The sequence below is a fragment of the Phyllobates terribilis genome, unplaced genomic scaffold (genome assembly GCF_046119375.1).
Source record: "Phyllobates terribilis strain yellow unplaced genomic scaffold, ASM4611937v1 Scaffold_2__4_contigs__length_985480577, whole genome shotgun sequence".
In the NCBI taxonomy this organism is placed as follows: Eukaryota; Metazoa; Chordata; class Amphibia; order Anura; family Dendrobatidae; genus Phyllobates; species Phyllobates terribilis.
In genome coordinates, this window is record NW_027362762.1 from 498,393,631 (window position 1) to 498,413,268 (window position 19,638).

A 19,638-nucleotide genomic window follows, 5' to 3' on the forward strand; every position below is an offset into this window, starting at 1 on the left:
AAACCATCTTTGTCTCTGAAGCGCCGCAGTGTCTCCGAGTCATACACGGCTGACACGAAATATCCACTGTCTGATGCATGCCGCCCATGGTCAGTACATCTGCGGCTGGTCTGTGCATCACTGTCAACAGACACGGATGTGTGAATCCGACCTCACCCCTTTCCCAACCCATTGGGCACTAAGGACATGAACAGGACCTCCACAAGAATAGTAAAGAAGATGATGGGACAAGACCAGGGGTCACAATGCCCCTGCACACAAGGTTGGGGACACAAACGTTGTCATCACTTTTACACCTTCTCCTCTCCTGGGCGTAAGAACGACAGGGCCGAGCAGACGCAGCTCAGCGCCATTCACACAACACAAGAGCTCCAGGAGACCTGTGGGTCATCATCTCCCAGGATCTTGGCACTGGCAGGCATGATGGCACAGCTGACACAAGACCCCCATCATGTCCTAATCATCAGAAGGCACAGAGTGAGTCACAGGTTATGGCAGAGCCCATTAGAAGGCACTGAGCCATTACAGCCGGCACCCAGCTTTCCAGGGCTGTGAATGACACGTCTGCAGACTGCTCTCCAGCTGTGACAAGACTCCCATCATTGTGCCGGAGGGTGTCAGGGCTTGCTGGGACTCGTAGTGTCTCAGAGCCCTAGGAGTACTTCTATGAAGAGAGGCACACAGAAGTAAGCACTAGCTCCCATATGGGCAGCCCCACTTCCGCGACCTCGTACAGTACACACCTGGGTTAGTGCTGGAGGAGGACGGGTTAATGGTGTTCCGTCCCTTGAACCGTGGCTTCACCATGCTGGCGGCTTGTCCCGGGCCCGAGCCTACGTTACAGAGGACGGAGAAAGCAGCCTTTGCTGGAAACAGGCCGCAGTAAAGAGACGGAGGAGCCGCAAAGCATGAGGGGTAAAGCTTACTAGCGACACACGTGTTTGACATGAGTTTTCTCCCGCCATCTTTGATGTGGGCAGTTTTGCCCTTATACGTAACAAAGTTTAGCAGTAATATCCTCTTGTTTATTTGACTATCCTGGTATTTGTTCCGGATTACAAGGGTGGTGATAATAGAATCCACTAAGGCTTCATGTTCCCTACTCTCCAGTCACGTGATTAGACCGCACTAGTCACTGGGGAAGCTTTATGAAAATGCATTGAAAAGTGTAACCTGCACATAGCAACCAATCAGATGCGACTTCTCATTTTTCACTGAAAGCTGATTGGCTATCACTTGCACTTGGTTTGATGACTCTCCTACACTGGATTCTAGTGATGGGTAAAATGCGATTTTTTGGTGAGCCGACTCTTTTGGCTCCGAAAATGGCTCTTCATTTCCTGTTACCTTTGGCTTTAAATTTGAAGCCAAATTCTGGTATGTTTTAACCCATGATTGTATACCTTTTAGTAAAAATCTACACTTGTGCCAATTTATGACATAAAACAGAATAGTTTCCAGAATAACCAGATTTTATATTATTTGCTGTAAAAACTTTAACAAACACAAAATGAACATGCAAAATACCAACAAGATACTAATTATCAGCGGCACATGTTAAAGCTACCTTCACACTTGGCGAGTTCGCTGTGGGCCGTCTGCTGCAAACAGTCTGCAGCAAAACTGCAGTGTGAACTGTGGCATCTGCATCCAGGCGGATTTAGAGAAGGAATTTGCTGCGGAATTCACCCGTCCATTGACTGCAATGAATTTCGCATATCGGATATTCGGCACATATTCACATGCTGCTGCTGAAGCCAATTTCACACCTCATGTCAGATTCTGAATTTTTCCACGAAGTGAGAATGTGTTTTGGATAAATACCATTGCCACTGTTGGCTTCTGTAAATGCCATGGAATTTCCACGCTGATGATCTGCATGGAAACTCCGCTGCAAATCCACAAAGTGTGAAGGCAGCCTAAAATTGTCTTTAGGGCCCATTGGATAGATAAACTAAGTGCCATAGCTTGGATGGACTGATTCAGTTTATTTCTTCTGTTATTATCTGTTTTGGAAAAGACTGTTTTTTTGGTGTCCCATCAAGGACCAATGTCTTTTGCCATCACTAATATAATGTCATTAAAGGGGTTGGATCACATGGGCATTAGTGCCATTAATTGAAGAGAACTTTTTAAAATGGGTATATTCTCCATATACTTATTTTAAAAATTCTGCTTCAATCCTGCTAGTATTCCATAAAAACCTATGTAACTGTTTACATGGGTTTCCATGGAAGTTGTCCTGTGCCGGAGCCCTATTCAGCAAAAGACACACAGGATGAGACCATGTTGTCGGCCAGCGCTCGCTGACTGACCGCATGGACCATGCAGCACCCGAGCCTGCGATCCAGTGATGCTCAATCCAGCGATGGTATGTTTGCAGAGGAGATCCTTATCTGCCCTGCCCATATGCATCGCTGGATCATTTGTTCTCTTCCATTCAAGTGAATGAGAGAGAACAAGGGACGCACATTTACATCCGCTGTTTCTCCCTCACTCAGCGAGGATTTACAAGCTGGCGGTAAATAACTATAAACATGCTAAATCCAGATGTCAGTGTTCCTTTAATAAAGTGCCTGACTGCTGCTTGCTTGTCACAAATTGGAGGGGGGCGGGGCTGTGAGTCAGTGCTATGTGTGGCAGCAGGAGGAGCAGGCATTCTCAGTCTCCTGGATAAGATCAGAGTGACTACTGCCGGGAGGGAGGGGCCGGGAGGGGCGGGGCCAGAGGGGAGGGGCGGGGCTGTAAGTCAGTGCTATGTGCGGCAGCAGGAGGAGCAGGCATTCTCAGTCTCCTGGATAAGATCAGAGTGACTACTGCCGGGAGGGTGGGGCCAGAGGGGAGGGGCGGGGCTGTGAGTCAGTGCTATGTGCGGCAGCAGGAGGAGCAGGCATTCTCAGTCTCCTGGATAAGATCAGAGTGACTACTGCCGGGAGGGAGGGGCCGGGAGGGGCGGGGCAAGAGGGGAGGGAGGGGCAGAGCCAGAGGGGAGGGAGGGGCGGGGCAAGAGGGGACTGACTGTGGAACCTGAACTGGCAAAGAGCCGTTTAAATTTCAGTTGGCTCCCTGCCAGGAGCCGACTCATATGATTCACTATAAAGAGCCGGCTCTTAGAGCCGGCTCGTTCAGTAGCTACCCATCACTACTGGATTCTTGTATTGCTTCCTGGCTGCTAACATTGGCTTCCCACTCGAGCTTTTCTCTGGATGTCTATAGTTATACAGCAGATAAAAAAAAGTCTACACGCCTCTGTTAAAATACCAGATTTTTGTCATGTGAAAAATCCTAGTGAGAAGAATCATTTCAGAACTTTTCCCACTGTTAACATTACATATACTGTGTACAAATCCACTGAGAAAGAAAAAGAATACTCTAGATGCATAAGTATACACACCCTTCCTATTTTAGTAGACTTTCAGATATATAAAGCCACGTTCACACATTCAGTATTTGGTCAGTATTTCACATCAGTATTTGTAGCCAAAACCAGGTGAGGAACAATCAGAGGAAAAGTATAATAGAAACACGTCACCACTTCTGTATTTATCACCCACTCCTGGTTTTGGCTTACAAATACTGATGTGAAATACTGACCAAATACTGAATGTGTGAATGTGGCCTTAGACTTAATACTTTGATGAAGAACTCTTTGAATTTATGACAGCAGTCAGTCTATCAGCATGGCACATCTACAATTCACAGTCTTTGCCCACTCTTCCTTGCAGTAGCCTCCAAATATGTCTGATTGTGAGAATATCTGTGTACAGCGCCTTCTTCAGGTCACAGCATAGATTTTCAGTTGAATTCAGATCTAGGCTTTGGGTGGGCTATTCCAAATCTGTCATCTACTTATAATGAAGCCATTCTTTTGTTTATTTAGAGATATGCCCAACCAAACCTCTACTCAGCGGCACATTTTGGCCTTGCCCCTGGCCATACCCCAATCCACGCCCATTTACCATTTCTTTCTCCCCTAGCAGGAGGAGTTGTCAGAGGAGCGCTGGTGTGGCGCCCCTGAGGGTTAAGTCGCCACAGAGGTATTGCATCTCACCCAGAGGTGTGATATCTCACGCTTAGGTAAGGAAGGAGTATGGCTCAGGACCCTAACACTACATCCACTACACCACATTTCCGGTGGACAGAGCGACAATGCTCCTACGGGAGAGCACGACTGTCCCTGATCCCTGGCTGGAGTGGGGAGGAACCACCTAGAGAGGGGGAACTAGGTAGTGGATGGGTGGAGGACGTAGATCCTGGGAGCACTGAGTAGGAGGTATAAAAGTAGGAACCATTTTGGTTCGGAAAAAAGAAGAGAGAAGAGTAGAGAGTCAGACTGAGGTGCTGACAGGTGCAGGGGCTCTGTACGAGCTCTGCTCCACAGGCAGGCCTTGCCAAGAGGCCTGAGCCTGGAAAGGAGAGGGAGCAGGACGGCTCCAGGAACGAGGAGAGAGGGGACCCTAGGGGTACGGGCCGTGCAGCTGCCACCCGTACGCCCGCCGCTGCCAGTAGGTAGGGGGGTCAGGCCAGAAGAAGGGAACCGGATCCCTCAACCAGCAGAGACTACAGGGCTCAACTGGGAACCGGTGGCTGCAGCACTTCAAGTACAGCAAGCAGTCCACACCAGCCGCCAGGAAGGTAGCCACAAAGGGCCAGGGGACGGAACACACGTTGCCCGCCAAGGCCCAAGGACACTGGACAGAGGTGCCGCTAGGTGTGAGATACAAGGAGAGAGGCCAGAGAGGACACACTGAAGGGGGTCCTGCTAAATGCCCCAGAGATACCAGAGGGTCGACCGAGCCCCTTACTGTGTGAGCACAGGACGCCGTGGGCTCTTACACTGGCCCTGTAAGTGGAACTGCTTAACCGTGAGTAAAAGATCTGGGACTGCATCATCTGGACTCTGTGATTCTTCTTACTCCACGACACCCTGCACTATCACCCCCATCATCCACCCACGCTGCCCTGAAGCTACACTCTTCCTGTGGGGAGTTACATCACCTTGCTGCGCATATCACCAGCTTCAGCGGACTGCCCCGCAGCTGCAGTTCCTAATAACCGCATTCCACAGGTGGTGTAGTCGCCGCCACGGTGACTACAACCCTCAGCCTCTACAAGGCCCGGCTCCGGGTATCCTCCACGGCCCAGGGGAATGGTAATGAGGGGCATTCAGCGGACACCCGAGACTGCAGGGTGTAGACCCAAATCTAGGACTGTCCGCTGTATCCGGGACGGTTGGGACTAGAGCTGAGCGGATGGATTGCCAGGACTCCTGTCCAGTTCAGTGGTACCTGGCGGCTGGACAGGAGGCCATGAATCTCTAACCTTCCGCCATCCCCGGCGGCTTTTGATCACCCAGTGCCGGTGTGACGCCATCTGTGCGTCCTGATCATCTCTAGTTGGGTCCTGTGGATTATTTTTTGTTCATTCATTCACAGTCGGAGCCGCCAGGACTTTCTCATCCTCATGTAGCTTCACTATACGATATCCAGCTTTTTGGTGCCTGTAAGGCCGTGTTCACATATAGTGTAAATACTATGGTTTCTGCAGATGTCCGCACCTAGCTACACAATAACAATCTTCTCTGATTATTGCTGCACTTTTTTATGTCTTTTCTCAATTATTTGATGCGGTTTTGGTGGAGATGTGAAGCCACATTTTTAAGTGTTTATTATAGTACAGAAAATCTTTGATTCTGCACTTAGAAAAGTAACTGCAGTTTTTTACATGGCTTTTTTTAGGCTCCACATAGAAAGACGAGAGAAAAAAAACACACCAAAACCGCACAGTTCATCAGCGTCTTTAGACGCACAGTGGGCGCAGGTCTCATGAAATCACATCCACTTTGCTTGGACAGTTAAACACAGCAGAATGTCTGTGCAAAAAAAGCAGCAGAAAAAAACGATTTACGTTACATGTGAACAAGGTCTAAATGTCCAAGTAAAGTGGTTGTGATTCCATGAAATCTCCGCTCTCTGTGGTCTGAAAACTCTGCTGAACTCTGTGGTTTTGGTGCATTTTTTCTCTATAGTCTTCTTCTGAAAAAAACGCATCAAGAAAATAAACGCCGCTGCATTTTTAAGCGCAGAATCAAAGCTTTTCTGTTGTATTAAAAATGCGGATTCACATCTGAAGCAAAAACGCATAAAATATGGGGGAACACGAATAAAAGATACCCCGCCCCAATTTTTTTAAGGAAATGGTGGTGTGTCTTATAGTTTGCTTTTACGGTATGTGGGGAGGAGGGGCGGTTGCGGTGTAGCGGGTCCCAGGAGGCAGTGTCGCTGCTGCAGGAAGCTGGCAGCAGGAGTGGGGTGATTCTGCAACCCCGGGCTGGGAGGAGGGGGTGTTTGGTGCAAAGCTGCAGCGGGACCTGGGCTTTTACAAAATGTCGGTGTAGTGCCGGCGTCCCTGCCCTCTGCTAGGCAGGGACGCTGTTCCGCTCACCGCTCTGCTCCGTGCCCGGCGTCCCTCTCCCGCTCTGCTGGCAGCGCGCGCTCCTTCCCGGCCACTGTGCTTAGGGCGCGCGCGCGCGCCCTCCCTCCCTCTTAAAGGGGCCGCGCGCGCCGTCCTAAGGAGTCCCCGGCCAATGGCCGGAGGACTTTACCATATATAAGGCACCTCCTCCAAAATGGAGGTGCCCGAGCAATGTTGTTGCACCGTTCTACTCTGCTTCAGCCCTCAGGTCCCGTTGCCAGTTACCTGCCAGTTACCTGCCAGATTCCTGCCAGCTTGCTGTCCTAATCCTGCCTGATTTCCTGTTACCTGCCTGCCTGCCTGAGGTCCGACGGTCTGCCTTACAACTCCGGTCAGTCTGTCTAAGGACCAACTTGCCCGCTCACCTGGGAGCGCACATCAGCTACCTGCCTGCTTGCCTGAGGTCCGACGGTCTGCCTTACAACTCCGGACAGTCTGTCTATGGACCAGCTTGCCCGCTCACCTGGGAGCGCTTCTCCGCTACCTACCTGCTTGCCTGCCTGGAGGCTCCGCTGTCACGTGCTGTGACCACCAGCTATTCCAGACTCTTGCCCGCTCACCTGGGAGCGCTTCTCCGCTACCTGCCTGCTTGCCTACCTGGAGGCTCCGCCGTCACGTGCTGTGACCACCTGCTATTCCAGAGACTCTCGCTTGCTCACCTGGGAGCACACATCCTCCATCTGCCTTGCTAGCCTACCTGGAGGTTCAGCCATCACAGGTCGTACCTACCCCTTACCTAGAGACTGCCCCGGTCACTTGCCGTGACCTCCAGCCCGTTCTTCCAGAGACTGCCCCGGTCACTTGCCGTGACCTCCAGCCCGTTCTTCCAGAGACTGCCCTGATCACTTGCCGTGACCTCCTGCCCGTACACCCAGAGACTGTCCCGGTCACCTGCTGTGACTGCCTGCCTGGTCGCCACCCGCTCCCTTACAAGGACCGCTCCCTTGTATAGTAGCCCAGAGGTTCCGCCTCCCAGACCCGTTACAGTCGGGAGTCCCAGCACTTCCCATCCTTTTTACTGCAGTGGATTTCGGGCGTAAAAAATTGGGGGGGGTCCATTTTAACCTATTTTACCCTGTGGAAAATACAAACTTTGTGCTAAAACAATATTACAGTCACCACTCATAGGTCTGAGAGTGGCAGTTATGAGCACTGACTGACAGCACGCACTGCATAGCCGGCTGTCAGTCAGTGCAGGGCTATGCTTACAGCTCTCAGGTCTATGAGCGATGACTGTAATTGCTCTGGGCATGCCTGCATGACTGAAAGACGGCGGCTCCTGGAAGAAATACAGTTTATTTTCTCCTAGGTGTCGCAATTACAGTATAGCGGTTAGGCACCTTCCTAATGCTAATAACCTGCAGACTAACCCTATATGTGCAGGTTTGTAGCGTTACCGGGCATAAAAGGTTCCCTTTAAGTAAGATTGATTTTGAGGCTGCTCCTTAGGTGCAGCTCCCATCTTTTTTTTATTAAATCTTTATTTATTAGACTTTAGGTACAAACATGTACATTGGAAGATCAATACAATCAAATCGGTTACTAAGAACAATAAACAAATAAACTTGTAAAGCAGAACATGCGAATGGCACAGAACTGAACCAGAGATTATTATAGACTCTAAAATCTGACAAGAATGCGTCTAACGAAGTGTTACATATCATACTTAACTAAGTGTGAAAAAGGGTATATCTCCTACTCAGGATTTTTATTTTTCCATATAGAAGAAAACCTGTGTTCCAGCCAATGGTTGAAAGGGTCAGCTATCAATTACTGCAATGATTCTGGGCTTAAATTCCTCAAGCTCAAGACTAGCTAGGAAAGCTCCTATTAATAATCCCATTAGTATTTGTAATTGGTGATTGATTATCAGGAACCAAATTTCTGAGACTATTTTGACCAAGAATTCAAAAAAGAAGTATGCGTGTGAGTTTCCCAACTTGAGATTTCTTCTAACCTATATATCTGTTTAGTTTTATCTATCCATTCTGAATGAGTGGGAGGTGCAGGGTTTTTCCAATGTATTGGGATTAAGTGTTTGGTGGTACTAATCATCAGTGCAAGTGGATCATATTTTTTAGCGGGAAAGATAGGTGAGGGACAGGAAAGGAGAATTTCTTTTGGAGTTAGATCTTTGTTTATCATTCCCAGATTTTTAAGTGTTTTGTCTACTTCTTCCCAAAATCCCTGTATCAGAGAGCAGGACCAGAATATATGCGTCATATTTCCCACTCCAGAATTGCATCACCCGCACAACCTGAATGGTGATAGGCCTAAATGGTGTGAAAATTCAGGCGTTCTCTACCATCTGGTTAGGATTTTGTAGACATTTTCTTGAAGTAAGGTAAATCTAGAAAAGCCTTGTGAGTTTGCTAGAATTTTTTGTGTTTCTAAATCTTTAAGCGAAATACCTAATTCTCTTTCCCATGAGATTATATAGTTTGGTTTTTAGTTTTGAAGGAGAAGATAGGTTTTTGTAAATTCTAGAAAGCATTTTGTGGGAGGGGCTGGGGAATTTTGTCACCAAGTCTATCCAGGTCCAGACTCTTGTGGAGGGAAATTTTATTTTGAATTTGTTAATAATTTTTACAACATGAGTGTGTTGTAGGAATTTTTTAGGGTGGTTGGTAGCTTCTTTTGGCCAGGAATTTACCATGGGAATCTTGTCGGCTAATAACTGTGAGATAGTAGAAAAGGGTAAATGGTGCCATAAGTCATAAATGTCTTCATAGCTAGGGTCTAATATATAGGGAATAGAGCTGATGGGTGCTAACGCTGGAGGCATGTCTGGATTAGAGAGAGGTTTACTTATCTCTCATTTTATTTTCAGTGTACTTTTCATGATGGCATCCAAGTTTTTATTGGGATAGATTCTTTACCTAGTTTAATTAATTCTAAGTTTTCTGTATTGTCATCTCTTTGAAAGTTAACCAATTTGAACCATCTATTAATGTGTATGGCTTTGTAGTATATAAATATGTTTAGTAGGTTCAATCCTCCCAAGGAGTTAGGTGCAACTCCCATCTGGTAGCAGAGATGACCCTGCCCTCACCTATCAGGATAAAGAAGATTCTGTGTAGCCACTATTCCCACAGACCATATTGCATGCAGCACTCTGCTTTAAAGACAACATAAGTTACAGTAATAGCCCAGCAATCTGCTTATAATACTGCTTAATAAAATTCTTTATTCCAATAATGAAAGCACACTTCTGCTGTAACACTTATCTCTTCTTCTCCATCATTATTACCAGAGCAGGGGCAACCCCTCGGGCAAACTGTACTTATTGAATAGGTGAGGGCCCTGTGTGGCTGGAAAATGTCCAAATGACTCTGTGATATGTGATGAGAGCCGACTCCCAAACAGCATCAATAGGACAGAAGCATACAAAATAAATACACAAAGCATTGCAATTAGGTGTTAAATGGTCACAACTTTATTTAAATTTGCATGACATCGAAAATAGCACAACCCTCGACTCACGAAGAGTCACCCTCCAGCACTCAGGAGAGGAAAACCCCCTGTGGAGGAAACCTCTAGGGAATCATGGCTGGAAGATTGCCCTTCCCTTGGGCTTGGAGAGTTAGTGCTGATATATAACAGGTGTAACAGCAGAGTTTTAGAATTTGTACATTTTACCAGATTTACAGAGTACGACATAACAAATATTGACAATAAATGGCATAAACTGGATGTGGGAGAGATCTGGCTGCATTATCTGGCCCCAGATTGACTGCTAGAATGAATTTGGTTGATCTGATTGCCCAGATGAACCATTCCTCTCTTACAGATCCAGGTCGACCTCTCAAGAAGTTAGACACTCGGTTACAGGTGCTGTTCATTATGGATAATCCTTAATAGGATAAGTACCCTCTCCCCCTCCCAACACGGCACCCATGAAAGCCCTAGGTCTGTCCATGAACTCCCAAAGGAGAACTGCTCTATGCAGAGGGTCTTTCCCCTCTGGGTAACAGAAGGGGATCCTATGGTGAGGACTGCCCTCTATTACCTTCATATACCCTGGGGGCGTCTAAAGCCGACAACCCCTTTCCCTGCTAAAACCTCCAAATTACACCCAGGTAGGCACATTACGTGAGGGGGGTCAAGCTCAAGGTCCTCAGGCGCATCAGCAATGGCACTGATCATGGCAGGATGCCTTTCTTTTATGGAACCTTCTTTATGACATGTATTTATGACCTCATAACAGTTGTCATGATTACTAAAGGGGCCTATTACTGATGCAGGGTCCAAGTATTAACTGTTTCATCACTGGCAATTCACTTCACTGTAGAGGCAATTAAATTGCTCTGGTTACCAAGCAGGCGCCTTATCATTATGACGTCCCTTAGACAGGCTAAAAAAATCAGAGGTTATAGATTTCATGTAAAGGTTTTTTAGATGTGATATGTAACTCTGAGGTCCAAAGACTGGACTTATAATGAGCAGCACAGTTGCCAACCATCCAGAAATTCCAGAACGGTCAGTAAAAATAGGGCACTTTTTTAACCTGCCCGTAAATTTTTTTTAAGACTTTTGTGATTTTTTTTTAAACTGAAGGAACTTGTACAGACTAATTTGGCTGTAATTATTATCATATTTGTTATGCACACGCCCGGACTGACTGGCGTGTGCGGGTGTTGTGGTTCCACTGGACCATGGACCGGAGAGTGCCTGGAGGGGCGTGACTAAGTATCTGGCCGATCCGACCAAGGTGGCACGATGGCATACGACGCCAGTGCACCAGGGAGAAACCGGGCAGAGGGACCAGGTGCTACTCCAGGTCAAACTCCGGACACGGGGGTTGACCCACACTGGAATTACTGGAACAGGCAGGTTAGGCTGGCACAGACTGGTGGATGTAAGCAAACACGGCAGGTATGCAGAGGGGTGGATACAGGCGAGTATGCAGGCAGGGAGGTACTGGCCGAAAGGACGGGCTGGAGCACAGAAAGGTTAAGACCCAGTACAGACTGGGTCACAGAACCGCAGATGCGGTAGACAACCACAGCAGAGAGGGAACGCCCAAAGCGGTGGGCAAGAACAGAGCAGGACGGGGCTGCAGGAGCAGCGAGCACAAGCAGGGCAGGACAGGACTGCCAGAGCAGCGGGCAGAAGCAGGGCAGGACAGGACTGCCGAAGCAGCGGGCAGAAGCAGGGCAGGACAGGACTGCCGGAGCAGCGGGCAGAAGCAGGGCAGGACAGGACTGCCGGAGCAGCGGGCAGAAGCAGGGCAGGACAGGACTGCCGGAGCAGCGGGCAGAAGCAGGGCAGGACAGGACTGCCGAAGCAGCGGGCAGAAGCAGGACAGGACTGCCGGAGCAGTGAGCAAAAGGGTAAGAGCGGAGCAAGGCTGCCGGAGCAGTGAGCAAGGAGTCAGAGCAGGACGGACAGGGCTCTGTTCACACGGAACAGACAGGAAGGGAAAGGCAGAGCCAGATACCCACAGGGTACTTGCAGTGAAGTAGCAAGGGGACCACAAACTCACAAACGGGAGTACAGAGACAAAAAGCAGGAGTTAGGTACGAGTTCAGACTCTGCAGAAAAAGGAAAGGAACGGACATAGAGGCAAAACAGGTAAAGGATAGGAGAGAGTTCAGACTGGAACTGAGTGTACGGAAGAGACCGACACTGCAGCGGGATACAGGAGCGGGTCTGGGAATACGGCCCCCAGAGAGGCGGGACGAACAGGCAAGGAGCGTGTTCAGACAGGACAGACAAGATACAGGAACGGATCTAGGTAATCGGCCCCTAGAAGGCGGGAGGAACAGGCTAGGAGCGTGTTCAGACAGGCCTGGAAATACAGCCTCCAGGAAAGGCAGCAGGCAAGAGTACACAGACAGGACTCAGTTCAGACACGGGAACTGATACCGCAAGGCAGGAGACATAGACAGGACTCAGTTCAGACACGGGAACAGATACTGCAAGACAGGAGAAATAGACAGGACTCAGTTCAGACAGGAACAGATACCGCAAGGCAGGGACACAAACAGGACTCTGTTCAGACGGGAACAGATACCGCAAGGCACAGACAGGCAGATCTAGGAATACGGCCCCTAGAAGGCGAAAGAACAGGCAAGAAGCGTGTTCACAAGAACAGACCACAGTTCAGACACAGAACTGGAAAACAGGCAGGAAAACAGGATAGGACCTGGCATGTCAGAGACAAAAAAAAAAGCCGACTGACAGGACACAATGCTCAGGCGCCATCTTGAGGAAGAAGGTGGTATAAATACCCAAAGATGGACAGCAATAGGCTGAAGGTGCAACAGGGGCGTGTCCGCAGCAGGTACAAGAAACAGGAAGTTCAGCGGGCGTCGCCCTATGCAGCCAAAACAGACAAACAGACAGCAAGGAGGGAAGCCAGAGAGACATTCTGGACTGGAGATCAAGTGCGCGCTCTTGCACAGTGGGAGATGGACCACCATGCAAGGACGCCGCCAGGTATGTTACAATATTACAGTATACAATGAATGCAACTGATGACTTCATATCAGAATTATGGGCTGTAGACATGTATCACTTATAATCATTATGGTTTTTCAGTGTGTACGTACAAATTATTGTCTGTCAGTGACTTTTTGATAAGCTGTTCAGAAAAAATAAAAAGTCATGTTGGCAACTTTGACTATCACTTCATGAAAAATGTACATATAAATTGCTTGCAGGTAATATAATAATAATTGACTGTGAGCAATTTTCTAATATACATATTAAAACACTAGATTCACCATAAATGTGTTATAGGTGCAAATCCTACCTCTAGGATGCCCACCCATTGCAGTTTGTAGGAAATTGTGGCAAATGGCAAACATCAAAAATCCTTTATTTCCCTACAATCAAGCAATATGTGGCTGCCCAAATTTTTCTATGCTTGGTCACAATCCTCACCACTCTCTTATAAATGTCAGACCCAACAAGAATAAAAACACAAGAATTAAAATAAGGCCACGACCCCACTATCGGTATTTGGTCAGTATTTTTTCTCAGGAGTGAGAGCCAAAACCAGAAGCGAGTGATAAATACAGAAATAAAAGTTTCTACATGTTGGCTTAAGCACTGTGTAACTCTCTGTTTGGATTGAAGATTTTATTTTTGCTTAATAAACTTTGGAAATTGGATACCACTTCGCTGGAAAAACTTTTTCTTCTATGTTGATTACTGGTCACAGGACGGTGTCCGTGCGAGTGAGTACCTAACGGGACAGATTTATACTACTGGCTGGGGAGCTGCTTCATTTCTTTTTACTATAAATACAGAATTGGTGACTTGTTTCTATTATACCTTTTCTCTGATTGTTCCTCACCTGGTATTGGCTCCCACTCCTGAGAAAAAATACTGGTTGAATACTGATCAAATACTGATAGTGGACCCATGGCTAGTGTTGAGCATTCCGATACTGTAATATCGGGTATCGGCCGATATTCGCGGTATCGGAATTCCGATACTTAATTCCGATACTTTGACAATATCGGATACCGGAATCGGAAGTTCCCATAATGCCTGTGCTCTGCAGTGTCTCTGAAGGATGACAAGCTGGATGGCAGCGCTCAGCTGAGATCCAGCCTGTCATCAGAATGCCATCCCAGCGTGGGAGAATTCTCCTGATTGTTTAAAAGCCGGCGGGCGGTAAAAAGCCGCCGGCTTTTAAACAATCACACAGCCCCATACTGCTTCCCCGCAGCCTCCCACCCCGATCCTCCGCTCCCCTCGCCACCTCCCATCCCGATCGTAAGCTAGGACCGGGCGGGGAGCGCAGCACCAAGGAGCGAAGGACCCGGGCGGGGAAGCCGGCAATGAAAAGACTTCACCGCCGGCTTTCCCGTTCTGTGCTGCGCTTTCCCGCCGGTTATTTCAAATGAACAGCTGAGGTATCAGGTGATGCCGATCAGCTGTTCATTTGAAGTCGCCGCGGTGCCCTCAGAGGGTTCATGTGAGTTCATGCTTGACTGCATGAACTCACATGAACTTTCCCACGGCCGCACAGGTCAGCCTCACCTCCCAGACCATCAGCCCGTCATGATTAGTGTGTGTGCGGGTGTGTGTGCGGGGTGTGTGTGCGGGGTGTGTGTGCGATGTGTGCGGGTGTGCGCGGTGTCTGTGCGATGTCTGCGAGTTTGTGCGGGTGTGCGCTGTGTCTGTGCGATGTGTGCGGGTGTGTGCGTGCAGGCAGACATAGGCCGATGTGACACTACTACTCCCATCGGCCTATGTCTGTCCCCCGTCCACTCGTGCCAGCAGGATCAGCTCGATGGGAGCAGTAGTTCCCATCAGCCTGATCCTGCTATATAAATTACCCTACTGTGTCCCCAATAAATTTTAAATACATGTCATTGGTGGCCAGTGGTTACCTACAATAAATTAGTTCATACATTACCTGTCCCCGCCGATCGCCACCTAAAATAAAGTAAAAAATAAAAAACTACACCTATACTCACCTAGACACCTAATTCCCCGAAGCCATCGATCTCCTGTAATAAAATATAAAATAATAAACCACAACCTTATCCTTACCCCTCCGTAGTAGTCCACGAGTGTCCCACGATGATCTCCAGTTCAGAGCAGCCACATAGAATGTGACCGCTCTGAACCGCTGCCGCCGCTAGAATGACGGGGCCGTAAGGGTTCACCGGAGTTCAGGCAGCGCTGCTCCGGTTAGCTCCTTTACGGCCCTGCTGTATCGTGAGAAATTCCCACGGTACAGCAGTGCCGTAAAGGGGGTCTCCGGAGCTGCGCTGACTGAATGCACTCCGGTGACCTCAGTCAGTGGCTCCCGCTGCCGGGAGCCAACGTGTTCCCGGCAGCGTGAGCTTACAGCAGCCATGACAGCTGTCACCATCTCCAGATGTGACAGCTGTGCATGGGAGATCAGCGCAGGAACGTGGACAGGTAACTATTATTTTTAGTAAACTAAGAATTAAATAAAATTGTGTGTTTTATTTCAAATAAATTATTTTTTTCTGGGTGTAGTGTGTTTTTTCTTTTTAACACTTTGTAGGTTAGTAATGGGGGTGTCTTATAGACGCCCATCATTACTAACCTGGGCTTCATGGCAGCTGGCTCTGACATGAACCCCAGCCCTATTACCCCCTGCCACCGCACCAGGGCAGCGTGGAAGAGCGAGGCTAAGTGCCAGAATTGGCACATCCTATGGATGCGCCATTTCTGGGGCGGCTGACGGCTGGTGTTTCTAGCCTGGGAGGGGGCCAATATTCATGGCACCCTTCCTGGGCTATTAAAATCAGCCCCCAGCTGTCTGCCTAGCCTTTGCTAGCTATTAAATTAGGGGGGACCCCACGTTATTTTTTTGGGGGGGTTCCCCCATTTTAATAGCTAGTAAAGGCTAGGTATTCAGCTGGGGGCTGATATTAGTAGCCTGGGAAGCTCCGTGGGTATTACCCCCTTCCCAGGCTTCAAACATCTGCCCCAGCCGTCTGCTTAACCTCTGCTAGAGACTAAAATTATGGGGGATCCCACGCCAATTTTTTTTTTAAATAAATCCTTTATTTTAACACTAAATGACAAGTACAGTAATCAACACTGTCACTGTGCTTCTTATATGTGTGACTGACATGTTTCTATCTATCTAATCTATGTGTGATTCTCTATTCTTTCTATTCTAAATTGTCGGGTACAGATGCTGAATTGCCGGCCGGCTTTTTTAAAGAGACGGTGCACGAAAACACTAATATTTTTTTAAATAAATCCTTTACACTATATGACAAGTACAGTAACCAACACTGTCACTGTACTTCATATATGTGTGACTGACATGTTTCTATCTATCTAATCTATGTGTGAAGCTCTATTCTGTCTGTTATAAATTGTCGAGTACCGATGCTGAATTGCCGGCCGGCTTTTTTAAAGAGACGGTGCACGAAAACACTAATATTTTTTTAAATAAATCCTTTACACTAAATGACAAGTACAGTAAGCAACACTGTCACTGTACTTCTTATATATGTGACTGACATGGTTCTATCTATCTAATCTATGTGTGATTCTCTATTCTTTCTATTCTAAATTGTCGGGTACAGATGCTGAATTGCCGGCCGGCTTTCTTACAGAGACGGTGCACGAAAACACTAATATTTTTTTAAATAAATCCTTTACACTAAATGACAAGTACAGTAAGCAACACTGTCACAGTACTTCATATATATGTGACTGACATGTTTCTATCTATCTAATCTATGTGTGAAGCTCTATTATTTCTGTTGTGAATTGTCGGGTACTGGTGTATGCCGCTGATGAATTGCCGGCTTTTCATGTCATTCTACATTATTCTTAGTTGTTTTACTTCATGTAGAATTAACCTACAAGGAAAGAAAGGGTTTATTTTCATTCCGATATTTGTGTCCCATTGACTTGCATTGGTTTCCGGTATCGGAATCGGCGATATCCGATACTTTTTGGGCATCGGCCCGATCCAATCCGATACGATATTTCCTGATATCGGAAGGTATCGCTCAACACTACCCATGGCCTAAAAGTGGATTACAGAAATGTATAGTTACAGTCAGGGACAAGCGTATACTACTGGTATACAAAGACCAATCTAACCAATAATGCCACCATTCAGTGACCATATAAGAGTCAGATACTGTAATGCACACGCCCGGGCTGAGCGGTGTGTGCGTGTGATTCCACTGGACCGTGCCGGAGAGTGAATGCCTGGAGGGGCGTAACTAGGTATTCACCCAATCCGACCAGGGTCGCACGAGGCATACGACGCCAGTGCACCAAGGAGGAACCGAGCAGAGGGACCAGGTGCTACTCCAGGACAGACCCCGGACATGGCTGTTGACCCACACAGGGGAATACAGGAACAGACTGGTTAGGCTGGCACACAGACTGGTGGGTATATGCAGGCATGACTGGTATGCAGGCAGGCGGGTATGCAGGCAGGGGGATACAGGCAAGCACGGCTAGAGTGCAGACAGGGAGGCACTAGCAGGTAGGAACACAGGCGGGATAGGACCCAGTACACACTGGGACTCAGGAACAGAACCACAGATGTGGCGGACAAACACAGCAGAGTAAGGCCGCCCAGAGTGGTGAGCGAGAGCAGGGCAAGACGAGACCGCCTGGAGCGGTGAGCAAGAGTAGAGCAGGACGAGACCGCCTGGAGCGGTGAGCAAGAGTAGAGCAGGACGACACCGCCTGGAGCGGTGAGCAAGAGTAGAGCAGGATGAGACCGCCTGCAGCGGTGAGCAATGGGTCAGAGCGGAGCGAGACTGCCGAAGCAGTGAGCAAAGGGTCAGAGCGGAGCGAGACTGCCGGAGCAGTGAGCAAAGGGTCAGAGCGGAGCAAGACTGGTGGAGCAGTGAGCAAAGGGTCAGAGCGGAGCAAGACTGCCGGAGCAGTGAGCAAAGGGTCAGAGCGGAGCAAGACTGCCGGAGCAGTGAGCAAAGGGTCAGAGCGGAGCGAGACTGCTGGAGCAGTGAGCAAAGGCAGAGCAGGCTAGAACCGCCGGAGCGGTGAGCAAGGCAGAGCAGGCTAGAACCGCCGGAGCGGTGAGCAAGGCAGAGCAGGCTAGAACCGCCGGAGCGGTGAGCAAGGCAGAGCAGGCTAGAACCGCCGGAGCGGTGAGCAAGGCAGAGCAGGCTAGAACCGCCGGAGCAGTGAGCAAGGCAGGGCAGGGGGGACAGGGCTCTGTACACACGGAACAGGCAGGAAGGGAAAGGCAGAACCAGATACCCACAGGGTACTTGCAGTGAAGTAGCGAGTGGACCACAAACTCACAAATGGAAGTACAGTGACAACGAGCAGGAGTTAGGTACGAGTTCAGACACTGCAGAAAAAGAAAAAGTACGGACATAGAGAAACAGGAAACAGGCTAGAAGAGTATACAGACAAGAACAGACACAGTAGCAAGATACAGGAGCGGGTCTAGGTATGCAGCCCCTAGAAGGCGGGAGGAACAGGCCAGGAGCGTGTTCAGACAGGACAGACAAGATACGGGAGCGGGTCTAGGTATGCGGCCCATAGAAGGCGGAACGAACAGGCAGGAGCGTGTTCAGACAGGACAGACAAGATACGGGAGCGGGTCTAGGTATGCGGCCCCTAGAAGGCGGAACGAACAGGCAAGGAGCGTGTTCAGACAGGACTGGAAATACAGCCTACAAGAAAGGCAAGCAAGCAAACACAGAAAGGGACCTGGCACATTCAGAGTGAAAGAGCACACTGAATGAAACACAATACTCAGGCAGGGATTCATTGGAGCAGCTGGGTTAAATACCAGGTGACAGACAGCAATAGGCTGAGGACGCACAAGGGGTGTGCCCGCAGCAGGTACAAGAAACAGGAAGTGATCGGGCGCCGCCCTTAAGCAGCAGACACAGAGGCAAGCAGGCAGCATGGAGGGAAGCCAGGCTAGCAGACTGGACTGGAGATCAAGTGCGCGGTCTTGCACAGTGGGAGATGGACCACTATGCAAGGACGCCACCAGGTATGTTACAGTACCCCCCCCCTTACACCCCCTCTTCTTCAAGCCTGCTAGAATGTTCCGCAGGGAATTCGAGGGCCAATCCTTCACTTCAAGGAGATCACTTCCACTGTCCACAGGAAAAACTGGTCTCCTCTGGGTAGCTAGGATGCTACCTCCTATCCAGCCATCCTCAGCAACAGACGAAACGAGTGGAGTACCAGGAACAGCACACAAGGAAGTCTCTCTTCACTTATTATCAGGTAGCACCCCAGAGGGTTCAGGAGACAACTGGAAGCCCTCCGCCGGGTTGGAGGGGTGCAGAGACTCGGGGGTAACCTCTGCTTCGGGGTACATCTTGTCAAGCTCAAAGGATGAGATGGGCGAGGTATCAGATACAAGGTGTAGAAAAGTCACTGTCTCTTTGTTATCAGGTGGTACCCCGGAGGATTCAGGAAACAACTGGGGGTCCTCCGCCGGGTCAGAAGAGTGCAGAGACTCGGGGGTAACCTCTGCTTCGGAGTACACTAGGTCGGACTCACTGGAAGAAGCGGGCGAGGTATCAGGTACCGAGTATAGGAGAGTCTCTGTCCATTCGATATCAGGTAGCACTCCGAAGGGTTCAGGAGACAACTGGAGGTCCTCCGCCTGGTCGGAGGGGTGTAGAGACTCCGGGATAACCTCTGCTTCGGAGTACACTAGGTCGGACTCACTGGAAGAAGCGGCCGAGGTATCAGGTA

The 19,638-nt window shown here is 48.9% G+C and overlaps 1 protein-coding gene across 1 annotated transcript in view; it reads right to left on the bottom strand.

Annotated features, from left to right (window-relative positions):
- GNL2 (G protein nucleolar 2) overlaps window positions 1-931 on the bottom strand; it is a 40,243-nt gene extending 39,312 nt beyond the window's left edge. Inside the window, exon 1 of the mRNA XM_073665887.1 lies at window positions 744-931. Coding sequence (XP_073521988.1) covers window positions 744-807 — 64 coding nt within the window. The 5' untranslated portion in view covers window positions 808-931. The remainder of the gene's footprint in view (window positions 1-743) is intronic.
- Window positions 932-19,638: the final 18,707 nt, after the last annotated feature.